The sequence below is a fragment of the Pygoscelis adeliae genome, unplaced genomic scaffold (genome assembly GCF_000699105.1).
Source record: "Pygoscelis adeliae isolate BGI_AS28 unplaced genomic scaffold, ASM69910v1 Scaffold121, whole genome shotgun sequence".
In the NCBI taxonomy this organism is placed as follows: Eukaryota; Metazoa; Chordata; class Aves; order Sphenisciformes; family Spheniscidae; genus Pygoscelis; species Pygoscelis adeliae.
Window position 1 is genome coordinate 2,892,862 of NW_008824359.1, and position 27,090 is coordinate 2,919,951.

Genomic DNA, 27,090 nt, shown 5'->3' on the forward strand with positions numbered 1-27,090 from the left:
TGAAGGAAGAAAAAAAAATAAAAATATCCTCCACTCTACGCTTAATAGTTCTTTCCCCAGTTAAAAGGCTGGATGGACTGCACCAGATCTGAATCTTAGATCTTGTAGCACGTTTGTAATCACAGTGACTGTCAGCAGCAGAGACAGGTAGGGCTTGTTTTCTGGATGAGCCTTGTAGGCTGCCAATTTTAAAAGCTCAATACGTAAGAGATTAAATCAAGTCCATCAGAACAATAATCAGCGAACATTTTAATTCTGCAAAGTATGTACATTACAACATTCAAAGAACACAACTGCCCATTCAAAACAGCTCAGATAAACTGTGCAAATAGTGGGTCTTTGTGTGTCTGCAATCCCACCATGCAAACGATAACTTGATATGCATGCTAATGATCTACGATTATCAATACCAAAGAAAAATACTAAAGGAAACAAGAATGATCAGCAGTGAAAGCCACACAAAGACCCACTATCCTTTCTGCTTTTACAAATCAACTGTAACCGTAAATTATAAGAAAACCCACAAAAACCTAATTTCTTGACTGGATCTAACGTTCAAACGAAGCAAAAGGATTGTGTCAGAGATACGTGAGCAGGGCTGGCCACCCTGCCTCCACGCTACAGTCAAACTTGGATAGTGGGTCTCTGAGGTGCTTTCACACTGGAAGACAACATTGGGTCCTAAAAAAAACAAAAAAAAATGAAGGATAAAATGAACATAAATTTGAAGAGTGAAACATATGAGCTCTATGGATAAAGACAGAACAACACCAAGAAGGTCAGAAAGGAATGACTAACATTCAACCTCCTGAAAACAGACATCACGAGCTTCTACTCTTGCAATTTCATATTTATAAACACACAGTTTTAAGTACTTGAGACCAGCCATCACTGACTCTGAAAAACACTTGTAGCTGATTCACTTGAAGAAGAAAGTTTATTCCCAAGGAAGACTTCTGTTATGTAGACTCAACAACTCAAGGTCAAGCCCTAGGGCTTTTTTAAAGGCAATGGCAAAATTCCCTGAGATTTCAACAAAGCTAGGATTTCTCCTGAGAAACTTGTAATGAGACATTAGAAAATCAGATAAAAAATAAACTTGTAAGGAAAAGTCTCAATGGAATTTATTCGTATTGGCACATAAAAATTAACCTGTTCGATTCTGTTCAAAGCCTGAAATTAAATGAAACCTTGTCTCTTGTAAGTATGTGTCCATGAAGTAGGACGTACCACATAACTCAATATTCCCATCAGAAACCAAGGTCTACACGGTCTAGAAGAGGAACTGCAAAGTCAGGTTAAAGGCAGATGTATGACATGGGCTGTCGCTGCACACACCTTGTGGGCAATCCGGAGACTATTCCAGACCCCAGGATTTCAACCTGGAAGCTTTATCAAGCCTGACTGACATTCACCAAATAGTTTTAGAAATACAAAATGACTATGTCACTACGAACTAAGGGACTGATTTCGTATTTGATCCTCGGTAAAAAGGGTAAAATTCTGGAGCTGTTGAGTAAAATCTTAGAATAAATTATTAATCTTCATGTGTTAAAAAATGAATGTGGACCTGCAACATGCAACACCTCAAAGCCACTGATACCACGAACCCTTACTCCATAATCATAAAGAGAAGCTACTTGGCAATAACTAGAGAACTTCAAAATGTGTTGTCCACATATAGACACAGAAATGCACCTGCCACGAGCATGTCAGTTCAGTTGTTTTTTCACTATGAACGCCCTTGAAAAATCGGTCAGCTTCATTCATTAGACAGTGGTGGACAGGAATTACTAATGGTCTTTTGTGCATGGAGATAAACTTCTGGAAATACAGATCCTTGTTGTTGAAAGGACAGGACTTGCCTCATGTCTCTAACGTGTCACATCTACAAGTAAGGTTTGGGGAGGAAAAAAATTAGGTAGATCTAGTGGTATTACTATAAACATCAAGTTTGTACCTAAGGAAATCCACACCGTTGTCATACGCGTGTCAAGAACAGCCTACGGAGAGAGGATCCGTTCCCAGTCTAACCAACTTTAGCCATTGCACTGGCACAAGGCAGAGCAGGCAGGTTTAAATGGGGGAAGGAGGTGCTTATCAGGCTGTGGGGACTACCTGGAGCTCACGTCTGAGCACCTGAAGGAGTAACTTAGATGCCTGAGGAACTGTGGCAATGCTGGGCTAATAAAAAAGAGTGAACAGAAACAATAACTATACGTACATTAGAGTAGAAAGAAATGGTACAACGTTCAGCTCTATGAAAGACCAGTCTCACAAAGGGAGATGAGATACCTCAGATAAGATGAACTAGAAGCCTCTGCACACTGAGCACAGGTATGTCCACCTGGCTGAGTTGTCCAGCTCTCAGCAAGAATGTCTCCGAGAGATGAACAGATCTCTAACACTAGGAGACATCCAGCAACCAAGTATGCAGATGTAGCTGGAGCATCTGTCTTGCCTCCATCTGAGGTATGGGAGGGGAGAAAATCTCAACAAAAGAAAATACAAAGACAAGGCTCCGACTTGTCCCATGGATAAGAAAACAAACTGAAAAAAGCTATCCCACTGAAAAAGCCAACAAATAAGGAGAGAACAAGTTTCTAAGAGCAACTGTTTAAGGCAGACGAAGACTGGCTGAAACGACAAAATTATCTCCAGACCAGGCCATCAGGAAGAACTGTGAAGTGGTAAGTGCACCATGCCTGCCCCGCCTCACACACTCCTTGGGAAGAAAACCCGATAGACATGTCTTAGACGGGTACTGGCAATACACAAAAGATGTGACCCTGAATGGTTGAGTACACACTCAACAAAGAACAGAAGATGATGAGATTATGCATATTCCTTTACTTAAAATCTATAGCTGTTTGTATTTTGAAACCTCCTGCATATCTTATTTACTCCTTATGATGACTTTTGTGCAAACATTAGAATAAGGGCTATTAAAATGTCATTAAAACATGAATAAATCTAACCATCACCAAGGTCACTGAGAGCACGACTCAATACTCGAGTACGCTGTGTTCTGCAATCACCAGGACTCAGTTGTATTTAAGAGACCTGCTGACAGACCTACGACACCCTTAATTGATTTTATTTTTTTTTCCCTGCAGAGACCCTATGCCAGGATGTGCAGCTACACCAACAGGAAAAGCGATCTTGTCAGCACAGCTTATTCTGTTCAGAGAGCTATTTCAGCCACCTAAGAGAAGAAACATCTCGCTGACCTAAGTTCCTTCTTTGCTAGGGAAGTTTGCCATTACAGCTGTACCTAGTAAGTCCCAGGAAAGACTCTGGATACAAAGGTGGTCCATATAACAGAGTTTAAATTTGAGGGAAAAGCAGAATTTTCCTAAGCCGCAAACCTATTTGAGTAAACCAAATCTGCCTGCTCCCTTTTAAATATTAAATACCATTACATTTGACCATCTAGAAAAGACAGTGGGAAAAACTGCTATTCTTCAACAGAAACATTACAATACTCAGATTAATAATTCTTTGAAATATAACAATGCATTTTTAAAATTATATTGTCATATCTCCAAGCTGGTCCCTAGAGGGCCACATCAACATTTCTGTGGGACAATTCCTTAGTGATTTCTCAAGAATACTACTGATAGTTTCTGCACTATATTTAAATAAGAGCAAAAATATTTTAAGGAAATCCAAGCAAATTTGAAAGTTCAGTCAGTACGTATTTAAATATTTCTCGGGTTACAGAAGAATGGTACAGCACTAGCTCACTGCTAACAGAACTCACTAGCTCAGACTTCACACCATATGAAAGTAGCCCAGCTGAGATCTGTGTAACGGTATTTGCACAATGCTGCGCTCGAGCTAACAAGCCGTGCTGGTTTTGAGCAGGCTCTGGACTTTAAGCAGGATTTTTCCTGAAGTTTCCAAATGCGTATGTTTTAATATCACAAAAAAGTGGCAAATACCAGCACAAAAATGATACACAAACTAGCTTATTTGAAATACTCAGAGAATTTAAAAAAAAAATAATTCAACATATTCTTCATTCACCAACAGGCGGATTTTGTTAATTAAGCACCAGTAGATCTGCTTCACAGCAAACAGACTATTTCGTAGACAAAAGTTTAACGATGACGTACAGATGACCTGGTGCACATCTGCTCATCTGACTGCCACTGGCTGACCTTTGCCAGTGTACTTTTCAAAGGAAAATTCTGTTCACACAGCCACAATTTGATGTGGATGGAAATATTTTTACTCCACAACATTGAAATCTGAGAAGACAGCCTAGTGACATATCAGCAAACAATGAGAAAAACTTAATCATCACATCAAATGCTTCCAACTAGAACCTGATCTTAGCACTGCTTTTGCACGTACCACTGATTTTCAGCAATCATCTTGCACTTACCACACTCAGCTATGTAACTCTAAATGGAAGCACACCTGGTGTGATAAGCTAATATCTCTATAATTTTTGAAAATCCAGAAAGTTTTAATACGCAGCCAGAATCTTAATTTTATAGGCCATCTGGATTTAGTCTATGCTACTTCTTCAAAATTGAGATTTTTGTCTGTATTCAAACAAAAAAAGAAAAAAACACAAAACTTTCAAAGGATCATTTTAATGATTTAGATATGCCTAATCGAAAGAATGTTCAGTTCAATCTAAATGCAGAAGTTTTTGACATCACAGCCATACCAGCCAGAGGCACTTAAAAAAAAATAAAAAAAATAAAAAAATCAATGTGTTACCAAAAATGTACGCACAGATGTAATTTAGCTAAAAAGAAAACCTCAAGAATGGTGCATACTGTATTTTGCCCAGGTACCATAACAAGCTACCCAGGGAAAACATTTTAACTTTCCAATCCAAGCTGTACCTTCATTACCAAAGTTTGTGAATTCTTCTGTAAGAACACAACTGTGTTGATCAAATCTTAAGTGCAAACTGGTCCCACACACTAGCTACAGGCTATTAAGAGTCTGCCTCAGCCAGGCTTCTGGATGCACGTTTTTATACTGAGAAAACTACAAATAACGCCTAGAGAAAAAATAGTAAGTGAAGGGACAAGGCTTGTTATGTCAAAGGAGCACCTTTTACATCAAGGTATGTTCCCAAACCCACTGATGTCATGGGTTGATAGAAAAGTTGGTTTAATCACAGTGCCCCAGGATGAAAAGCTGAGGGAGTAAAAATGGTGGTAATTTTCTCTGGGGAGAGCGGCCAAAAAAACGGGGTGTGCGTGTGAGGGGAGACACCAGGAACCTTTACTGTGTTTACATGTGAAAAAGAGAGAGAATTTTCACTGTCAGATAGGTGTATATACTAGCATTCAGTTCTCAGCCTGCTGCTGATAGTTTTCAGCTTAATGTGTGTTTTGATACATATCTTGTTTCTCAGAATTGGATGAGAGCTGGCTCGCTGGGAGCCAGGACATGCGTATTTACCATAGGATAGATCACTTGCTAATGCTAGAATCTTTTCCCGATCCTTTCTATGGCTACTTTTACTTAACTGATAAATAGTTTAAATATAAGTTAAAGATGACTACAGCAGACACGTTTTCGTATTTTATAAAACTCGAGGAAGTTCTATAATCGAGCCCAGTATGCCTGCACTGACTCCCAGCCAGTGGCAGTTATCAAACGTCAGCACCTGCAGTGGAAGGGGAACACCTACCAAACCTAATATTTTAGCTCACCCTAGCACTCTTACTATCACACACTGGCTGGTTGGTAATGTGCTGGTTGTTTGTAGGTTAAATAGAAAGGTATTTAAAGTACTTAGTACTATAGTAAAGTATTTAAAGAAAGGGTATTTAAAGTACCAATAAATTCAGCTGATGCCTGGAACTCCGAATTCTAAACACAAAGCAGAAGAATAGCAATGCACCTTTGAAATAAAGTAACAAAATTAATAAAAAATAAAAGTTGCTTACACTGCTGACTTGGATCAGAATCCGTGGTCATCTTCACGTAGTTTGAGGGGAAGAGACCTGTCACACCACTGATTTCTCCTTGCCACCAGTCAGCATCATCTTTGCTCAGTACATTAATAAGCTGCCCTTTGGAGAAACTGAGCTCATCTTCATTGTTTGCCATATAATCATACATCGCTATCACTTGACACACTGTGAAGAAAAAACAAATATAGCAGAACACTGTCACACAAGCATTAAGACTGTTTTTGAGTGTTTTACATAACCACAGGAAAGAAACAACAATTTCACATACACCGTTACATAAGAAAAATGCCACATGAACTTATCTTGACGTGGAACTGTCCTCCCTTTTCTGTTACTTTTTTTTAATTGGGCCAGGCGGTAATCTTTTTTCCCCACTTTATATATAGTGAATTGATTCAAGTTAGTATAGCATCCATTCACCTTCTAAACATTTTAAAATACAATCAAGTACGCTTCTATCTCTTTTACTGGCTGGGAACAGAAAGTGAGTTTCATTATCTCATAGCTGATACTTGTGAGAAAAACGTGGCGAAGGCAGAGGAAATGTGCATTAGCTAATCGTGAGCTGCTAGTTTAGTCAAAGGGAAGTTTTGTCCAGTAATACCCAGGAAGCTGTTGTATAAGCAAATCGTAGCTGTGGAGAACAGCACAATTTAAGCATGCAGAACCAAAAAAAGCTCCTTTTCTGTGAAATAATCTCATTTGTACCCGGCCATTCAAATGGAAAAATCTAGTGGAAATTTGCTTAGTCTCCCTCCTTATAAGGCGCAGTGCATGTAATTCCAAGGTGTTTGTCAATGATTCCTAGTTTTCTGTAAGATTTTTGCTAGCATTTGGAAACACAGAGTTTCCAAATGAGAAGAGTGTGGCTCTTAGTGCATTCAGCAAAATTAAAAAGCTCTTGCCATAGAAGGTGGACTGCTGATCCTCAGAGATTTCTGGATATAAACGTCTTCGTATGACAGACCTTCTGTTGTAAGGTATGTAGAGGATTGTATACGCTAGGGAGGGACCCCACAAAGAACTGTTTTGATTAAGAAGTTGTGAGATTTTACCTTTCTTGGACAGAGATAAGAGCTGAACGGACAAGTCTGTCAAAAGACCCAGATTCTGACTAGGGCTTTACCTTCCACAGTGACACCACAATCAGATACGGCCATTAAACATAATATTACGCTCGTTTTGTAATTCAGACTAGTATCTGACCAATTGAAGCAGTTACATAAAATACTCTAAATGAAATATAAAGTCATAATTTTTTTTCACCTGAGGGAGCAGCAGATGCGGTTCTTTCACTGCTCGGACCCAGTAATTTCACATGGCTGGCAGGGAACCATCCTTTCTGTCTCTTTTTCCCTCTTGCCTGTAAATGTTTAAAATGGTTATTACACAATTAAGAAGCCAAATAGCCTATAGACTGGAAAAAACGCAACAAATATGTCACGCAGTTTTGCCAACAAAAGACAAAAAGTCAGGCTTCCAAACACCAACTAAATACTAAACAGATCTCTAAAGGAAAAAATCTGGCTAAAGGATAAAACAACCCAATTCAAATAAAGCTGCACCCTAATATGTGCTGGCAAATGTATTAATCCAAAATTTTCAAGCGCAGCTAATTATTTCAGTGCACAATTTAATTGTAGGGCTGAAAATGTGCTCTACGAACATTCCACTTATGCATCATATATGGAGTCTCTAACGAGATTCCCAGAACAGAGGTAACGATTACCATAAGCTACTTTTGAAAACCCTGACCTATTTGGTATCACTTCCTACCTAGTACAGCACGTGAGGGTTTGAAAAGAATTTCCTCATTTTTTAGTCTTTCCTTTTTTAGTCCCACAGGTAAAGATGATCTCTGCACACACTGAAGAAACAAATATACTTCAGAGTGCACAAAAAAGTCAGGATGTAAAAGCGAGCATAGATTTTAGAAAGCAGTAACTGCAGAGTGAGCTCTATTACAAAAAAAGAAACTCAAACTAACAAGAATTGACAATTACATATCTTAGTTTCCCTTCCCTCACTTTTTTTTTTTTTTTTTTTTAAATTCTTTGAAGCTTCTTCCTGAACCAGCACTGGGCCTACTTTTCTTAAAATACAAATTATTCATTGTTTGCTGTTTGGGTTTTTTTTTTGCACATACTATGAATAAATTTTCCACTGCTGTTAATTCACAGAAACTCAGTGCAGCAATTTCTCAACTTGCTCACTGTGATCTCTCCTCCTGTATCTGTAAAGCAGGCTGGTTTTAAAAAGAGATGCTGAATAGTTAGATCAGCCCTGTTCTAACTGTTGGAGAAGGAAGATGAGTGTTAACAAGAGTATTCACTTGAAACGGAGGGCGTGCAGCTGTAGAATACCTTGGGAAAGGCCAATTAAGTGATATTAAGGGGACAGAACTTTCTGTTGTGCTTTTCAATCCCAGTATTGGAAATAGCATTCAGTTTTGGAAGTAACATGTTTAAATTCAGGCTAATGCTGAAGATTCAGCTAAAATTCAGCTAAAGAAAAGGGTAACAAAGAGACATTATAAGATCATGATTTAACTTTTTGCATTGGTTGCAAAGATGAAGGCTATTATGGACAAGATCCATGGGGCTCCAAGAGTCAAAATATCAACTATGGTTTAAGAAGAAAGCCACGTAACAGTACCCTCAACCCTTGGGACTAGAAATTCGTCACTAGGTGGGGAAAGGAGAAAAGTAGGAACAGCAACCTTCACAATAAACTAGCTTCCAACTCCAACTTCCAAGAATTCCTGTTCTTTCATTAGAATAATTTTACAATTTAATGTTTTACCAATTAAATCCTAACCAATTTATTAACTGTCGACATCCCTCTTCCCCCTCCCATGCACATGTTCATTGACAGTTTTACTATTTTCTGTGACCAAAAAAAACCCCCAAAACAAAAAAACAAACGAAAACCCCAGCAAGCCAAGGGTTAATTAAAAACTTGTTTTTCCCCAAATACGGTTTATACAAGATGAAAATAACTTTCTAGCCAGCTTTTAGAACACTGTACTTAGTTGTTTTCTCGAATTAAACCCAAGATCACCTCCTTGCCATTCATGAAGTCATAATTATTTCTCCTTCAATAATTACCTGCAACTCTCCTTGCCACCATCCACTAGCATTTTTCTTCAGAATAAGTATTAGCTGTCCTGGAGCAAGACTAAGCTGTTCAGTTCCTGAGGCAGCATAGGCAGTAGTAACCTGAGCAATTTCTGAAAAGATAATATATTAATTGCATTTGTTATTTTTTGTCTAGCTCAGTAGGAGCTAGATCCACAGAAATATCCTGGTACATATCTTGCAGCTAAGCACATTAGCCGCCATTAAAACACTGCTATGAACCTAAATGCTCATAGTCACTTAAGAAACAGACCTAAATGTTAAAAAGTTATCACACACTTACCAGGTTTCTTATTTATTGTTCCAGTTTTGCCAGCATTACTAGAAGCCTACAAAGATACAACAATCATCTTTTAATGTGCAATAAAACCAGTAGAGTCTACACCAACTTTAAGCATGCGGACAGAAAAGCACATGAAGATTTTCATTTTGAGCCTGTATTTAACAAAATACCATCCAGTATGGAGCGAGACAGTGTGACACTGTGGCTAGAGCACTGATTTAGCACTCAAACTACCTAGGCTTTTCTTTTCTGTCAAGCACATAAACCTCTGCTTAAAATCACTGTCTAAGAGCTAGATATCAATACCAGTAATACAATAAAATTGAGAGAAAGCATCATGCGTTAATTCTCGGAATACAAACTCACTTCTTGATCTGTCTTTGGTCTGACGTAATTGGAGGGGAAGATTCCAGTTCTGCCATCAATGCTCCCGGTCCACCATTCCCCTTCCTTCTGGGTCACTAGGATTTCCTCACCTTCCGTGAAAATCAGGTCACCGGGCTCAGAGCTTGAATATGAATAGAGCGCAACATACTCTGTGCAAACAGCATATATAAAGAAGACGACAATAGTTTCAGATACGAGAATAAAAGTATGTCAGATGCAAGTAAAGCTATCTTTGATATCAGCGTTCATCAGTGTGCTCATAACATGGATCATGTCCTCACAAGTTTGTGAATCAACCTACCTACTTGCTTGATTGAAATCACATCTCGCCTCATGTGTACAACTCTGAACGACAGGTACACAACTTTGTACAGATAGATGATTTGGCACAGTGAGAGTTACTACACTATGATCATCCTGCGGATCAGCAGAGGCCTGTAGACCACAGCTTGAAAACTCATCTCTTGCATTAAGTACCTCTGTGTTTCACAGCAAGCATGTATATTCCACACCTAAACCTGATTAAAGCCATTCTTATCTGACTAACACAGCAAAAATGAAAAAACAGAAGTGGAATTAAAATATAATTGGGGAAGCATGGAGATACACTAGATTAAAAGGCTTAGAAAGTGCTTCCCACAATTTTTTCTCCAGCAGTATTTGTTTTCTCTACTCCCTGCTGATTAAAAGAGAATGATCCACACTCAGGAGACTAAAAATCCCTTCTCATGTCTCTACAGTACAGCATAAGACAGTAGAGAACAGCAGAAAGAGAACTCGGCTTAGGGGTATGAGACATATTTAAGTTTTCAGAAATAAATTCATGCTCGAGCAAAAGTCTTAGAAACAAAACCAAAACCCATGTCTGTGCTCAACCTGAATTAGTTACAAGCTTTACTTAAGTTCCTGTTTTAGAATTCTCGTAACAGTAGCTCAACATTTGCACTGTATCTTTTGGACAAGCATTAAAAGGCCTGCTCAGAAACGTCACATATTTAAGCTTATTCACATGCCATTAAGCAGAAACAGACTGTATCATTAAGTAGCATATTTCATGCTGTCTTACCCTCTCCTGCTGCGTAAGACTGTGTATTAGGCTTTTTGTTTACAGCTGCATAAATAGCTTCTGGTCTGCAGAAAGAAAAAAAAAGTTTGAGTAACTAAGAAGGCTGATCAAGAACAAATCTCTTTATTAGGATGAGACTAAGCTCACTTTGGTTATCTCAAAGTTGGTATTGCCTCTAAACTAATTGCAAAGACTTTCCTGACTGTCAAACAGTGACAGGTATTACTGATATTTAAGATATGAATGGCATCCAAGAGCACACCACTTACCGAAAAAAAAAGTGATGAAAGATGAGAAGGGATATTTGCAAATTATGCTATCCAAAAGGAGTATAAATTAAAGATTTTGTCTAAATTCTCTCATTCTAGAGAATTTCTAAGAACTTTTATCATAACACATGAAAAGAACAATTCACACACAATGGTGCAGCCCATCCCAGAAGAAACCAGACTTTGAATTATTACCTGAACAGTTACCTTGCAGCTTTAGAATAGACATAATGATCTTTTCAAGTAAAAATACACTATTTCTGCAAGACGCACCTTATGAGTTTACAATTCTTTGTAGGTCAATTAGAAATTGGCACCTTCAGAGGCAGAAAGCAACTACACTGCAAGAGAGCTGACTCGGTAATGAACCAAAACAAAGTCTGGCACTTGATGAATAACCTAACACCACTGATTTTTCACAGCACTCAGCCTTGGAAGACTGTCTGTTTACACAGTAGTGAGCCCAACATCACTTGGCTGGCCAGAATGAAATAATAAAAGCCTAAAATGGCACGGTGTAAATTTTAACAGTATTTGTATTCTGCACTGCAAGAATTTTGTACTCTAAACCCACCTTTTTTTGTAAACTGTTGAATAAAACAAACCCAAAAGTCATACTTACTCCTCTTTCTTGATTTCACTCCCAGGTAACAGCTTGACGTAAGATTTTGGAAACCAACCCCTTCCTCCATGTACCTCTCCAAACCACCAGTTTTCCTGCTGCTCCAGGACAGTAATGATATCATTTTTTGAAAAATTCAAGTGGTTATCTTTTTTTGCAGTCCAAGAGCAAAGTGCTTGTGCTTTTAAGTTCTCGACAGGTTGCCCCTGTTAAGACAGAAGTGGAGATGTTGATCGACCACACTATCCCAAATTGGTGCAAGTGTTAAAAAAACCCAACCAGCCATCCAGTGACGTCTCTTTTAACTGCAATCTAAGCAATTTCATTCCTAAGTGTTGGCTGAATAATTTGTTGTCTGGTCAACAACATTCTACATTGCTGTATACAACCTGTTGACTCAGGAACAATCTCTCAACTTTCTTTCTTATTTGCTAGAAATATCTTGTGTCTAATTACAGGTGAAAATTATTATAGAATTAAGAAACATACTGCGTGAGTCTCCTCACTCACTGGTCCATGGAAACGCATGGAATTATGTCAATGCACACTAGTGGAGAATTCAGACTAGTTTCTTTATCCTCTAGACTGTTCGGTGCACCCAGTATTAGACAAGCTGTGGTTTCATCTGGTTTTGTTTGTTTGTTTTTTAAAATAAGTTTAATCAATGTCAATTTAATATACAGCAAGTTCTCCATACCTGTCCATGAATGGGTGAAACAGATCCAGGGGACACAGTGCGAGTAAAAGCTGATTTCTGTTGCCATGCTGTGTTAACATTCAGGCTAGAAAAAGGTATGTTTTGGTAATCAGATTCTTCTGTGGATTTACTCGGTGAAAGTGGTCTGCAAATTGAATACAGGCATGTTTAACACACCACAATTTTTATTTCAAAAGTACCTCAAGCAGAATCACTTTTGTTTTAACATATATAAAACAGATATTCTACACAATGCGAAGCAGACTATCAAATACTTAAAATTTACAAGCCAAGACTTTCAGGTAGGTTCTTCAATAAGTTTTCTGCATTTATATTTTAAAAACGAACACCGAATGAAACTATACAGCACATTATGTGTTAGCTAAACTTAGAAAAAGCAATTTTAACACAAACATAACGAAAACTCACTCTGAAGCAGCTGAGGTAGTAGATAAAGATACTGTAGGAGGAAGTAAGGCCTTCTTAGGAGATAAAGATTTTTCTCCTTCTGGTATTTTTTCTACATAATTGCATGGAAACCAACCAAAATGTCCTTGAAAACTCCCATATAACCAACCAGGCTCTCCCACAGTTTTTTCATCAACCTATGGACAGGAGGACAAATACAAAGAAAACGCAATTAGCAGCATGAAACAAACAGGGTATTTAGTGCATCAGCACCTGCTGGCACTCTGAATTGAACAGCGTGAGCAGCACTCACACAAGGATCAGCATTTCCCTTTCAGAATTGTGTTGATTTTGCCCTGTTGAAGAAACAGGGTGATGATGCAATTGCACTGTTTTTAGACACAGGTAGAGACAGGCCTCAAAGACATTATATTCCTTCAAATGGGCCCCAACCATGCACACTGGGGACCGTGTACTATGCCTGGAGCCGTTCTGGCTTGCCAAAAATTTAGTGCATTGTGTTGTATTTTATTGAATGTGCAGCCAAGAGGCAGCGGCTGGCGAGCCCAGCAGTGCATGAAAACAACTGCTGCAGTTCTGCTTACAGATACAATTGTCGTTTGACTGCATCCAAAACATGTCCAAAAATTCTGTTATGCACTATACGATTAAGCATAGACTAGAACCATAGAATCACTTAGGCTGGAAAAGACCTTTAAGATCATCAAGTCCAACCATTAACCTAACACTGCCAAGTCCACCACTAAACCATGTCCCTAAGCACCACATCTACACGTCTTTTAAATACCTCCAGGGATGGTGACTCCACCACTTCCCTGGGCAGCCTGGTCCAATGCTTGACAACCCTTTCAGTGAAGAAATTTTTCCCAATATCCAATCTAAACCTCCCCTGGCGCAACTTGAGGACGGTTCCTCTTGTCCTATCGCTTGTTACTTGAGAGAAGAGACCGGCACCCAGCCAACAGCATCCTTAAACATTCATAGCAATATTGAAGTCTCCATTATGCTGCAAATTAGCAAATTAGTCAAAATTAGCTTAAAATTAGCAGCTCATCAAATACCATCAGCTAGTTAGCTTAGTTGAGGTTTGGGGTATAAGAGGAGAAGGAGGAGGAGGAGGCGGCAGCTGTTAGCCTATTTCTAAAATAAGTTATCAGTAGGTAAATGACACAGTTAATTATATCTGAGAAGGAAGCCAAAACAAAACCTACTTCTCTGTTCCCTCTTCCATGCTTCACTGGTATGAAAATGCAAATAAATGATTTAACACTGTCAAACTGAAGGCTAATACTTAAGTGTTTTAATATTTTGTACCACATTGCTTTGTAAATTCTCCCTTATCACCTACCTCACACTTGTAATCTGAACGAGGAGGAACCATATGGACTTATGTATTAGAAACATATATATTAATTGTATTACCACAGTTGTAAATCAGTTTTCAAAAGTCCACCCGAATGCACATGCTTTCAAAAACGTGTATGCTGCCAAGTGTTAAAATTACATGAAGTAACACAGATTTCAACTGAGAAGCCAGAAGACATTTCCAATCTTATGGTCCTGCTGTAACATTATAGATAGCATGTTCAGCTGAATCCAGAGAAGTGCTACAAAGAATGGACACAGAATAAACTACTATAGATATCTGCCTGAAGGAGCATTTACCACAGACCAGCCAATAAGAGGCAGAAGACTATGCTAAGAATACATTAGAAAATGCTATTAAGATTCAGAAGAACCTTTCACATCTACTCGTTAAATAATTAGTTTGTTTAATTTGAATTGAAATGGCATTAATAATTTTTGTCATTTTATGTAGCCATCCATGTCTCTATTTTCTACACTCGTATTTCAAGTAGACACTTAAAGGCCAACCTGTACACTACGATGAACTGCAGCAACTACATCATTCCTGATTAACTGATTTCAGAAAGTTTATGTTTAGAGTTCACTATTGTTATTCTAAACAGATTCTCAACACCTCTAGGATGTGCAAGATCCAAAGAAAGGTTTTAGCTGAACTAATCCTAATTTCACCCGTTAAAAAACAAACAAACAAAAAAAACCCCAACCAAATTTAAATTTTGAGTAAGTCTTAAAATATATCAAAATAATGCTTTTGACACTTAAGACCCTGGTGTATCTCAAGGCTGGGGATGCGGGGTTGGGTTTTTGCAAGGTAAATGTCAATAGCAAATCTTACCTGAATTATATCCCCAGTATTAAAGCTCATCTCATCGTGATTCCTTGCTTCAAACGGATATAAAGCTCTGTAATTTACCAAGGCAACTGAATTCCTAGACTCTGAGACGCTAACTGCATTGCCTGAAAAGATAAGGCAACTAGTTACCATTTTGATACAGCTGAAAGACACCCACTTAGTTGGAGCCCCACCATTCTAAGCATCAGGTATGAATATAAGAAAAGAACTGTTCTTGCCCCAAAGACACTATGCAAGTATCAAAGGAGATCACTAGCTACAACAGGCTGATAGGATGCATACGATGCTAATCATAGTAAACGCAACACAGGCAATAAAATGCATTGTCTTCTGAAGTGAAAAAATGACATCTTTACGTTCTCATCTTTCCTTGTCAAAGCGCTCTGGCTAAGCCAGTGCTTTAATATAGTCTTGTTTAACACAATTATAATTTTCCAAGTTGAAAAGATACCACTGCTACTGGCAGTGAGGATTTTACTTAGAAACCTAAAATACCACAATTTCTATTTTCTTTGTATCTATGTTCTCCAAGTCTGCGACTGATGTTGCTAACAGTGAATGTTTTACAAGGTATAGTTGAGGTGTGCAAATACCTTTCAGTGCTGCTCTAATTTGGTTCTTGCTGAACTCAGTGATAAAAGTGGCTAATAAAAAACGACAAGAACTAATGAAAGATGGAACTAATCAAAACTGCCTTTAGCGAAAATATTGTTAAACTAGTATTTTAGTTAGGTTGACTTCAGTTCTTTGCTTTTTAATAAGAGGCATTGAATAACGCATTGAGTAATGCAGAAACAAACTAGATTTCAACGTTAATAAATCACTTCGCTGAGCGTTACCTGCCCCTCCACTCATCATTGCACAAACTCCTCCATATTAGCATTCTGCTTTAATGACAGAAAGTGCAGGCCAAAAAAGCTAAAGTATTACTGTTTTCAGCATCTGTGATTTGTCGGCCGTGATCACTGGAAGATTTGTCATCAGAAACATAGGTCCTGAACACTGACAGAAGTAACCTAAGTTAACAGGATGATTTATAACTAACTAAAGACATGGAACATTGCTGGGGTTTTTTTAAATAATATTTTAGACAATAAGCCTGCCATAGTGTCACATTAACAATAATATATTTAAAGAATGAAATGATGCTCAGGAAAATAAGAACCATTAAAGCAAAAATCTAACAGACCAAGATTACCTTCATTTTTCCAGGGTGGCTTAAGACTTTTACCTTCTGTTGGTTTCAACAGATCTGCAAACTTCTCATTTGTGTTTAATTTAGAAGTGCGTTTCTCCACCTCTTGAGAGTTGGTCGCTTCTTTTACCTTCTTTATTTCTTCGTTCTGCTTACGCCTCTCCTCAGCTTCTTTTGCAATTTGTTCTTGCTTTCTTTTATCTTCTTCCAGTTGCCTCTGCCTTTGTTGTTCTGTTTCCCTCAAGATCGTGGCTTGCCTATTTTTCTCCTCCTCTGAACAAAGCTGTTGTTTATTTTCCCTTTCTCTCATCAGAGCAACTGCTTCTTCAGCTTTCAGCTTTTCTTGAACTTTTTCCTGCATTCGTTCTTCCTCCAATCGCTTCTTTTTCTCTTCCTCTTCCCTTCGGATATTTTCCTGCCACCGGTTCTCTTTCTCCCGTTTTGCTTTTCTGAAAGAAAAGAATGAGAGAGGAGTGAGAGAACATTCAGATAAAACCGAATGAGATCATGTTCACAGAGTAATCGACTGCACTTTTAAGTAAAATTGATATCAACTATGATATCAACTGCTTTTCTCTCTGGGCAATAAGCTCTTCCACAGAAGATCGTGCTTCATCTTAACATGAGTGCCAGTATATTTCGCATATAAATAACAAATGGATTAGAATTCTTGGTATAGAAACACTGCCACATGGTTGCTTGTGCAGTGCCTCCACAAGCACTTCTGCTCACCTACATCCCTGATGAGCAAGAAGTGATCTGTTAATTGAACAAGGGTGGTTTTAAGCTGTCCACCAAGGTAGTATCCAAATCTCACGATCAGAAACTAAGCTTTTCAAACAGACTAATAACAAAATTTCAGTCTGGTACATACATAAAAATAGCTTTTGCATACTGATCCTTGCTGCTTTAATTTTTTGCCTTCAACAGTTGTAATCTATTCAATACACTTATCCCCGCCACTGCCACACTCTTCACCAGACAGAATCTGGAAATCTGACTGTATTCTCTGAAATTATTCAGATTTTACCCTGTGCCTCATCTCTCCAAAGAGGTTATTATCCAATTCAACACCCTTAAAAATCATTGTATTTCAGCTGTCGAGACCTTTCTTCTGAAAAGAGCAGACCTAACCCTTTGGGCCACCTTCTGAAGAGGTTGTTGAGGAAGGACCACGCCTAGACGAGACTGCTTCATCAAATCACTGTGGGAGGTCCACTAATCTGATGGTCATTTTATTGTGTTTTCAAGCACGTGACAGGATCTGGTAGAGCTGTGCAGTAATATTGTTACCCTATCAGATAGCTATATTCAACAGAAAAATTAACGGGACATCATTATACACGTGGCATATGGTTCTCTTAACGGGACTGTCACAAATGTTACGAGACTCCATCACAATGTTGTAGAAAAATGCTGTTGTGAGTTAAGACCATGAATCACACATACTACAAGGTCACTAGCTCTGCTTCATTAAAAACAGTCAAAACAAATATGAATCACTGAAAAAGAAAATCTCTCTCAAATTAAAAAGACAAACCAGAGCAATTCTCTGAATGAGAAGTCAAAACTAGTACACCAAAGCAACTCCAGAGCTGAGGACTGGCCCACTGAGAGCGCCCATCCACCCCCTCTCTGGTACTGTTTCAATCCAGGGCTGCTAAGCTCAAAACAGGCAGCTGATAGCAGAAGGTCTGGAGAGAGGGCATCTTGAGACAGCCAGAATCAAACCCTAGAAACTATGGTTTCTTAATCAGTGAAACAAAGGAAAACAAAACTAATTGAGAACAAGACCGTGAGAAACCAAGAGCTCAGAACAGTAGAAATTTGAGTGCTTGATATAAGGCTGGGCTGAGCAAAACCAGGACCATATACGTGAAGGGACGATCCCCTCAGACATGTATTTGAGTTTTTTCATTGTCCTCTTAAAAAGGGAACCAAATTTAAAACTCAAAGCTTGCTCACTTGTCCAGCTTCCAAGATTAACATAGGAATTAAGCAGTCAATGCCCTTCCTATTGTCTTAAGTATCAATCTCACAATTGTCTGGATATACGTGATAAAAAACTAGTACCTACTCAGTCAGAAGTGCTTTTAAGAAAATAGGTCAGATCTTTTGAAGGCCAGCAACACACGGCAGAAAACAAGGAATTTTAAACGTGTGAGGATTATATATTAAAGGAGCTAAAAATCTTATTAGCAAAAGTGACTACATGGTTTATCTGAATTATAAGGTGTGTTTTGTTTTTTTTTAAAGAAGATAAAAACAGATTGGAAAGAGGAAATTCAAACCATCTTGTATCAGTGGTACTCCATATAAAACATTTTCTCTGAGGCAACTCACTAGGATATATTTTTACTGATTAAACCTCCTGCTTATTACAGTCAGTGTCTTAAAGTCACCACAGCATTCTTTTGCTTTAAAAACTGCAACGCTGATACGTTCAGACATGGTACCTTGCAGCCTCATCTTCCAGTCGCTTTTTCTGTGCAAGTTCAGTTCTTCTTTTTTCTACCTCTCTTATTTTGTCCTGTTTGATCCTGTGGAGCTGCTCCAAGGCTAACTGCTGTGTACTGTAACTTTCTCTCAAGTCCTAATGAGAAAAGACAACAAAGTACGTCAAAAGGAATAAAGCCAATCGTTCGAGAAAAGCATCCAGGCATTTTAATGCTTTGTGAACCAGGTTTTAATACAAATGGACAAAGTAATATTAAGTCATTAATAGTCCTTGGAGGTCACTGTAAAGAAAGTCAAATAAACAGACGTAGAAGCATAAAAGTAGCTGGCAGGTTTGCAAAGCCTTTGACGTAACTTAGGCTTTCCAAGAGCACTTCCAGTCATGCACCTGTTCGAAATGGCAAATATGACAGAGGAGAAGGGAAGATATAAAACTGAGTGTTCAAACACAATATTATCTAAGGACACAGAAGGCAATGAAACATATTTTGAATAACTACAAGACACATTTGCCGAGGAGGCAGACTTCAACTGAAAGCCAACACAATACCATAAACCTGAGAACGCATCCCTTCAGTAGGGTGTTCGCCTTTGTGATGCTGTCTGAATGACTAGTCCCATATTTAAATCAGAAAAACTTTATAAAAATATCCTGCAAGCTTACCACTGTGGGAAGCCATAGCTTAAAGACACTAACTCAGACTGGAGTTTTCCTATTGTTTGTAAACTTCACAATTTTGCTCTTTTTCTTTCGAACACATCCTTCAATTCCTGTTTCATCTCTCTCTCATAACAAACTTTTTCACAGCAGAAAATCAGCATGAATCTTTGGGATAATTAAATTTACAGAAGAAAAATAATCAACAATAGAATTAATTTAGATTGTACTTCACCATGTTACAAAACATCTGTAAGATACTACATTATTTTTTCTTAGGAATTCTATTGATACAGACTGAGCAATGCAACAGGTATACCCTGACTTTTCATATCTGATCTCATAAATGCAAATAAAGCAATTAAGAGTGATCTGTTCCCACTACAATATGCACCTCTACCAACAATCATGTTGCCTAAGAGATACTGCGTAATTTACATGAAAAGGGCAAGATAACAAGATTTCTGTCAGTGAAAGTCTCTGTAGCAACAAACTAAACCAAACAATTGACTACTATTTTTCCCTTAACATATTCAGCTGAGAACACTTTTTCTTCTCATTTTGCATAGAAATTGAGGATCGCTATGGAAACAAAATTGCATTACAGAAACTCTTGTATTTTGATTTAAGGAAGAATAACCCTTATGTAAAATGGAAAGGTCAGTTAAGTAATTCTGAGCATAATTTGCAGGGGGCGGGGAGGGGGAGAATAAAAAAATCAAAAGTTAGATTTCTGACCCCAGCAGACAAAAGCAGTGTTGAGAAAAAACAGCAAGTAGGTTTTAGTATTGGGTTAATCTGGAGGCTTAATAGCATTGCGTTTGCCATATCATATGTCATATTCTGGGCATTGATGCTACTTCTAGACTCAAACTCGAATGAGAATTCATTAACCTGACTCACAGCTTAAGATGTATGGATACAGGCATAGCGAGACAGGTAGAGAGCAACAGGTGGAAAGGTGGGAGAAGACACTGTTTCCATCTAAGACAGTATTTTTTTGGTTGATGTTACTTTAACTAAAAATAAAAGTATCTGGGTAAAACAACTTAGTGAACATAGCCTGTTAAGAAATAAAATGGCTATCAGTATTTTGCAGTTCAGCTTTCTAAGCAGGTAAGAAAATGTTAAGTCTTTAAGAGGATATAAAAGCTAGCAGAAAGAAAAGGAGTCTATTGATTTTATTTTATTTATTTAAATTTATTTAACAGAAGTTGTACATCCAAACAGAAAGGGTAAGCAGAGAAAAATTGCGAAATAATTAAAAACCAAAAGAGCCAAAGATTAGAAAATAACCTTAAGTAAGAGGAAGAGGTGGTTGAGACAGCTTAGCAGAGACAAAAGGCACTGAAGAACAGAATCATCCATATTCTCACACTGTAAGATAAGGCAGATAAAAAGCCAATTAATCTTTGCACTGTATTTTGAAAAACATATTTTAGGGAAGACTAAATGGTGGATTCAGCCACTGAACACAGCAAGCCATGCAATAAACAAGTAACTAAAAATCCTTGTCTTAAACGTTTACAAATTTTGCTCTTGCATTCTTTTTATTGGAGAGTGCAGAGCCCTCACGTTGGCCCAGCATAAATCCATTACTTAAGAATAAAGTTCACATCAGTGCCTCTAGGAGTAAGCTGGTAAATAAAGTTAAGTGGATGCATGCTACCCTATCTGAGAGTTGCATGCGTTTTTAGGCGAGTCAAGAGTTGCCTCTGCAACAAAAAGGCCTTCAGGGCCAGTGGTCGATATTTCTTAACTTCTACACAAATAACTGGTCTATGCTTACTTTCAGGACGATATCGAAGTCTGCTAGCAGATCTTGTACAATGTGCTACAAACCCCTGTATTCTTTCAATAGAAGTTAAATGTTCAGTCCACAATTCAAAAATAGTAGCCAATATAACCTCAGTACTGTAAGAACAGAATTTGCAAGGGCCTGAAAAACTTCAATTCTAAATCAAAATAAATTCTAGAAGGCAAAAGTTGAGTGAGCAACAGTTGATTCATGCAAAGCAATGATTAGCAGGAAGTTCATATTTTAGTACGTTAGCAATAGTTTTAAATGCATTTTTATTGCACTATTTACTCCAAGACTTTTGCTAGTTCTTATTTGACATGGAAAGCTGGAAGAAGCTTTTTGGGAGCCTGGTAGAAGTGCCACCAATCTTTATGACTGGATGAAGAAATAAAGATACTGCTTACCAGTTTAAGACTAAGTATTTAGAGAACAGATGTACCTTAAGCTGACTGTTAAATGCAGCCATTTCAGCAAGTTTAGAAGCAGTTTCTTTCTCAAGGGCATCTAGTTGTTCCTTAAGTCTTTGGCATAATTCTTCCTTTTCTAGGGACTTTTTGTGCACTGAACCGATTCCTGTACCTGTGTAAGGAAAGACAAGCAATTTTACAAGGATTTATCGTTTCACTAATTATTTTATTATTTTTCCTAATATACACACAGTCCCAACCTCTTTCCTCACAAAAATTCCTTGATTTACCTTTCTATTCCCATACAGCACAAAGTGGGCCCAACACCTAACTGGGACACAGAGGCATGACATGTAATACATAGAGAATAAATTGCAAGTTGGTTTTTAATATCAGACCAATTCATAGCAAACTTCTTTAGCTAGGGACTTCTAGTGTGATTTGATGTAAAGACTAGTGGAAATTTTACATAAATTAACTCCCTTGAGTTTACACTACCAAAAAAAGACAAGGTGTAATAATATCTGTGGGCTGCGTAGTCTGTATAAATAGAGTTTCAAGCAAAATCTGTGCTTTCTCGTGAAAATGTGTTTGCCCCTTATTTAGAACATGAAGGAAATAATGAAATGCAGATGAAACAATGCTACAATGGCACTAACTGAAAAGATGTAAAAGTGAAGGTGTGATTAACACCTCTGTATCCTTCAGCCTTTTTTACAAGTGATGAAAAGCCATCAAAGCAAACAGAAGAGAATTCATTCGCAGGCACTTACTCTGAGTGTTTTCAAGTTGAGCGTTTTTAATTCTTTCACTTAACAATTGCTTTTCAGGAACTAAATAGATTAGTTTATTCTGATACTCCTGTAGATATTAAAGAGAACATAACAAATTTTTAGTATTGTTTATAAACAGTAAGTAAAAATGGGTGAATTTTCACACATAAATTCAACTCATGTTAATGAAATGTGGATGCAAGTCATCATTATGGGGTAGAGGAAAAAATGACTTCTATACTCTCAATATAAATACTATTGAAACTGAATGTTTTTTGACCCAAAAGCATTTAAACACAGCTTGGAAAAAAAAAATGAACAGACATGCTAAAAGTGTAAATATTATCATGAGAACATTTGACTGCCCCAAGCCCAAACAGTAACTTTCTGTGACACACAGGAACATGAAAAGAAGTTTCCCTGATGTGCAGGAGCATTACATAAAAATATAGTACAGGATGATTTATGGTAGTCAACTGATTTGAAATAATTCATGTCTTGCTACTCAAAGAGAGGAAAAAAAGAAAAAAGAGCAGCGAGATAATTCAGCCCTAAGACCAACTTGCTCTGCATACAGGAAAACATTCCTCATAAAAATTTGAGTCTGGAGCCACAAAAGAACTCACAATTAAAGAGAAGTCACTATTATTGGTTCATAAAATAATAGCTGAGGCTGTGACAACGGTCCTCATTCAACTATCAGCTTGTTGTAGCACATGTAATCATTTCTTTACCACCACAAATAAAACTAAAAACCTCTGCAATGTTGACAGCCTTGCCGACTTCCTCTCTCCGCTATAATCAAACTGATTGACTATTCCTCCCTATGGGGATGTATTATCAACAGCATCACAGAAACACAGAATAGGTAGTAAAGGAAAACTACAAGCTTAACAGAAAGTTATATACCTGAAGCTGTTGTTGTAGTTGCTTAACTTCCATGATTCCTTGGTCATATTTCTTATCTAAAACCTCCAGCTCAGTTTTTCGAATTTGCTTTTTGCTTCGAACATCTTGCAATCTGCCTGAGATTTGCTGATGTTTGTCCGTCTAGAAAGAAATCGAAGACAAATTATACCATATACTGCAAAAAACGCTTCTGCACTAAACCTGTTGGCAGTTTAGTTCATTATCGATTTTTTAAAACAACCCAAAATACCTGCTTTAGATTGCTCATTCAAAATAGAGTGAAACTCCTACTGGGCCATTAATGTAGCTTCTAAGATTTGCATACTTTAAAATACTGTATTTCAAGATGCATAGTGAAATTTCTGTCTTACCAGGGCTTCTAATTCAAGATTAAGGCTCTTCTTTTTAGAGGTCAACTTGACAATTTCTTCTTGTTCCCTGTTACGTTGATTAAGAAGTTCTTGGCGACGAATTCTCTCCCATTCCAATCGTCGCTGGCGCTCAAGTTCTTGCTTTGCTGCCTGCAGAAAAGTTACATTATCTTAAATTACAATGGAGATGCAGAACTCAAGAGACCATGGTTGAATATAATGTGCTCTATTTCTAAATAGCATAACAGCAACACAACATATTGTCTTCTGTAACGTGCTCTTACATACTTCAGCATCAAAGAACAGAGGATGTGATCCCGTAACCATGCTCCTAACTCTGGATGAAGAAAAGCTACATAATTCAGAGAGAAAGTCTGTTTGACTTTCTTAGAAATAAGCTCTTAGAATACTGCTTATTATATTATACTTATTATACTTAGAATAAACGAGCATGTTGACAGACAGAACTCATAACCTCCTGTGAGTATTTCACAGAACTACATAAAACATGCAAGTCATGCATGCACTGAGACACCAATAGAAGCACATTTGTCTCAAGTTCAACTGTCAAAATGTTACCAATTATGAATTCAGTACAATCTTATCTGGTATACAGATTTTTGCATAAATCCAAGAAACCTGTCCAAGAAAATCCCATCTGTCCTATGCAGTATCTGAAAATCTTCAACCTGTACCACTTGATTCATTTATAACAGACACAATGATTTCAGAGAGAAACGATGTTCTCTCTCCAAGACAACCTGCCAGTGTCCATGCGAGGAGACAGAATCAAAGCCAGCATTCAAATCCTGAATGCTCTGTCAAGTGGATACTTTATGCATGTACATATACATTAAAGCATTAAAAAATAATTTCAAGAAAACAACCTCCCGCCTTTCTATTTCTTTCCTCCTTTCTTCTTCCCTTTGTCTTTCCAACTCTCGCTGTCTCTCCAGCTGCCTTTCCATTTCGAGTTGTTTTTTCCGTTCCTGTTCCTGGCGTTCCCTCTCTCTTCGCTCTTGTTCTTCTCTTTCTTTCTGAGCCTTACGTTCAGCCTCTCTCTGCTGCTGCTCCAACAGGACCTGACGGCGTTTTTCCAGCTCCATATTTCCCCTCTCATAGTTTGCTTTCCTTTTGTCCTCAAATGTCACTAAAATAAGGAAAGGTAGTTATTTCTGTCCTGTGCAAAACATTGCTCTCAAACAAGTACCTCAGTTATGCCACTAAAGATAGATAACTTTCTTTTTGGCAAGCTCAGGTTGTTGGGTCATGGATGATATAAGCATCTTGCATTTGTTAAAGTATTATTTTTCTCTTCCAAAATACCTTTAAGTTTTCCTAAGTCTATTCCAATTGCAAAAAAGATGTTGTAACTTAAAACTGACCACAAAAATGACTTGAATTTGAGAGGAAACATAAAAGAACAGCTTTTATAAGCTAGGAGAAGACTATCTTCTGTTAAAAAGGTTTTCCACTGTGCAAGAAACATTAACACACAGAGAAAGAGCTTAGTTTTTAAGGGTGTTCCCTGTAAGAGCTCCTGGAGTTAAAAACAGCAAAAACCAAAACAGGATCAAGCTCAATTACTGCAGTATAGGACAAGAAGAGATACAAAGAAATGGTTTAGCCTCCCAGCAACCACCCTTCCAAAAAGAAAGGCAAGTCGTGTCTCGCAGTGTGCATGTAAGAGACCATTAGAATCCCTTGTTTTCAAAATGTCCAAAACAAAGTAATGCCAGGAACTTTCAACTGAAAAAAGTTTGCAGGTAAGAGACCTTTGCTGGTAGCATCAGGGAGTCAATAGTAGAATCTACGTTATGTGCAAATTGCATCTAGTTTTCAGAGAATTAAACTACATTAGAATCCCTTGTTTTCAAAATGTCCAAAACAAAGTAATGCCAGGAACTTTCAACTGAAAAAAAGTTTGCAGTAGCATAGCAGTATTTGGCCATGAAGGATTTCTTTTCCAAAATACATTATTAATCAGCACACTTTTCCTTTCCTACAGCTAAAAATAGCCCCTATCTCTGCCTTCTCAATTCTATTAGATGTAATAGGCTGACTACATCCACTTAACAACCTTCCTACCATCCAAGTTAAAAGGGATCTAGCTCCTGAAATGAAGCTCCCTAGGGATACGATTATGTCTTCCACTTTCTAAAGGTTTCAGTGCCCTTCAAAGACAGCCCTATACATTAAGAATGGGAACGGTATTTTACCTGGCTGTTTTTTCTGTGGCTCCTCCTCTTGCATAGGCTGGTAAGATGGCAGAGTTCCATTTATATTTTCAGTATATTTTCCACTCCTGGAGGGAAAAAGAGCCCACCATTGTTAGAGAAACAACACGGTTATTTTCCTTGTCTAAAACACTTCCATTGAAAAGATATTATGTTTCACTGCCCTCAGCAATATACCTGAAGGAAGGTGGGACCAGTTCAAGAGGCAGAGTTAGTGGCAGAGGTTGTCCGGCTTTGGCCATATCAGTTAGGTGCATGGCTAACACAAACTCATCGGCTTTCAGCTGTCCGTCTCCATCAATATCAGCTAATGACCTGCACAGTTTTAACAGCAATAATAATTAGAACCAAACATCACAATCACTCACAAATGATAGCTGAAACAATTTACTGTAAAAATAATTTTTAAAATAGAGAATTCCTGTGAAATGTTCTGGTAAAACTAATTACAATTAACAACATGAATAGTTGATAAAAGGAGATATTATTTTGTTTAATAATGTACTGCTATTCAGATGTTTTCGTAAAATATGGCAAAAAGGATAGGAAAGGTTAAGAGACATCTCTTAATTTATTGCAACACCAAGAGAAGAGCTGGAAAGAGAATCCAGGACTTCTTAACCAGCTCAAAATGCTAGAAACCACTTTTTCTTTTTTAAAGCAAAAGAAAACATTATATAAAACTACATCAAATTCTACAACAGGAACCTTCGCGTAGAATTCTTTTTTCCCCTTCTTTCTTCTCGATAGTGCAGGGAAGACGTGAGCTGCCCCAGAGTACCTTGCAATGGGTGGGAAAAGGATCACCTGCCCCCTCTAAGGAGAAGGCAAACCACACAATCCATCATCAAGGGAACTTTGTGGTTGGTGTCTACTGCAGGCTGCCGGATCAAGGGGAGCCTATTGACGAAGCCTTCTTACTCCAGCTACAGGAGGCATCGCACCTGCAGGCTCTCGTCCTGTTGGGGGACTTCAACCACCCCGACATCTTCTGGAAAAGTAGCACGTTGAGCTGTAGGCAATCCAGGAGACTCCTGGAATGCATTGAGGATAACTTCTTAAGCCAGGTAACAGACAGCCCTACCAGAGGGGATGCGATACTGGACCTGATGGTCACCAATGCGAGTGAGCTAATCAGCGACGTCAAGACTGGAGGCAGCCTGGGCTGCCACCACTGCACTGGCAGTCCTGAGGGATATGGGTCTGGTGAAGAGGAAAGGCAG

General features: G+C 38.0%; 1 protein-coding gene across 1 annotated transcript in view; it reads right to left on the minus strand.

The window, feature by feature from the left end:
- The window catches only part of ITSN2 (intersectin 2), an 89,577-nt gene that overhangs the window by 16,708 nt on the left and 45,779 nt on the right, over positions 1 to 27,090 (minus strand). The window contains exons 10-29 of the mRNA XM_009319659.1: positions 26,045 to 26,182; positions 25,850 to 25,935; positions 24,518 to 24,780; positions 23,631 to 23,780; positions 23,260 to 23,400; positions 22,351 to 22,438; positions 21,610 to 21,749; positions 20,666 to 20,746; positions 18,711 to 18,847; positions 16,258 to 16,703; positions 15,042 to 15,163; positions 12,839 to 13,014; positions 12,410 to 12,554; positions 11,713 to 11,918; positions 10,822 to 10,886; positions 9,735 to 9,904; positions 9,369 to 9,414; positions 9,056 to 9,177; positions 7,215 to 7,311; positions 5,922 to 6,113 (exon numbers count right to left, since the gene is read on the minus strand). Of these exons, the coding sequence (XP_009317934.1) occupies positions 5,922 to 6,113; positions 7,215 to 7,311; positions 9,056 to 9,177; positions 9,369 to 9,414; positions 9,735 to 9,904; positions 10,822 to 10,886; positions 11,713 to 11,918; positions 12,410 to 12,554; positions 12,839 to 13,014; positions 15,042 to 15,163; positions 16,258 to 16,703; positions 18,711 to 18,847; positions 20,666 to 20,746; positions 21,610 to 21,749; positions 22,351 to 22,438; positions 23,260 to 23,400; positions 23,631 to 23,780; positions 24,518 to 24,780; positions 25,850 to 25,935; positions 26,045 to 26,182 (3,011 nt within the window). The remainder of the gene's footprint in view (positions 1 to 5,921; positions 6,114 to 7,214; positions 7,312 to 9,055; positions 9,178 to 9,368; positions 9,415 to 9,734; positions 9,905 to 10,821; positions 10,887 to 11,712; positions 11,919 to 12,409; positions 12,555 to 12,838; positions 13,015 to 15,041; positions 15,164 to 16,257; positions 16,704 to 18,710; positions 18,848 to 20,665; positions 20,747 to 21,609; positions 21,750 to 22,350; positions 22,439 to 23,259; positions 23,401 to 23,630; positions 23,781 to 24,517; positions 24,781 to 25,849; positions 25,936 to 26,044; positions 26,183 to 27,090) is intronic.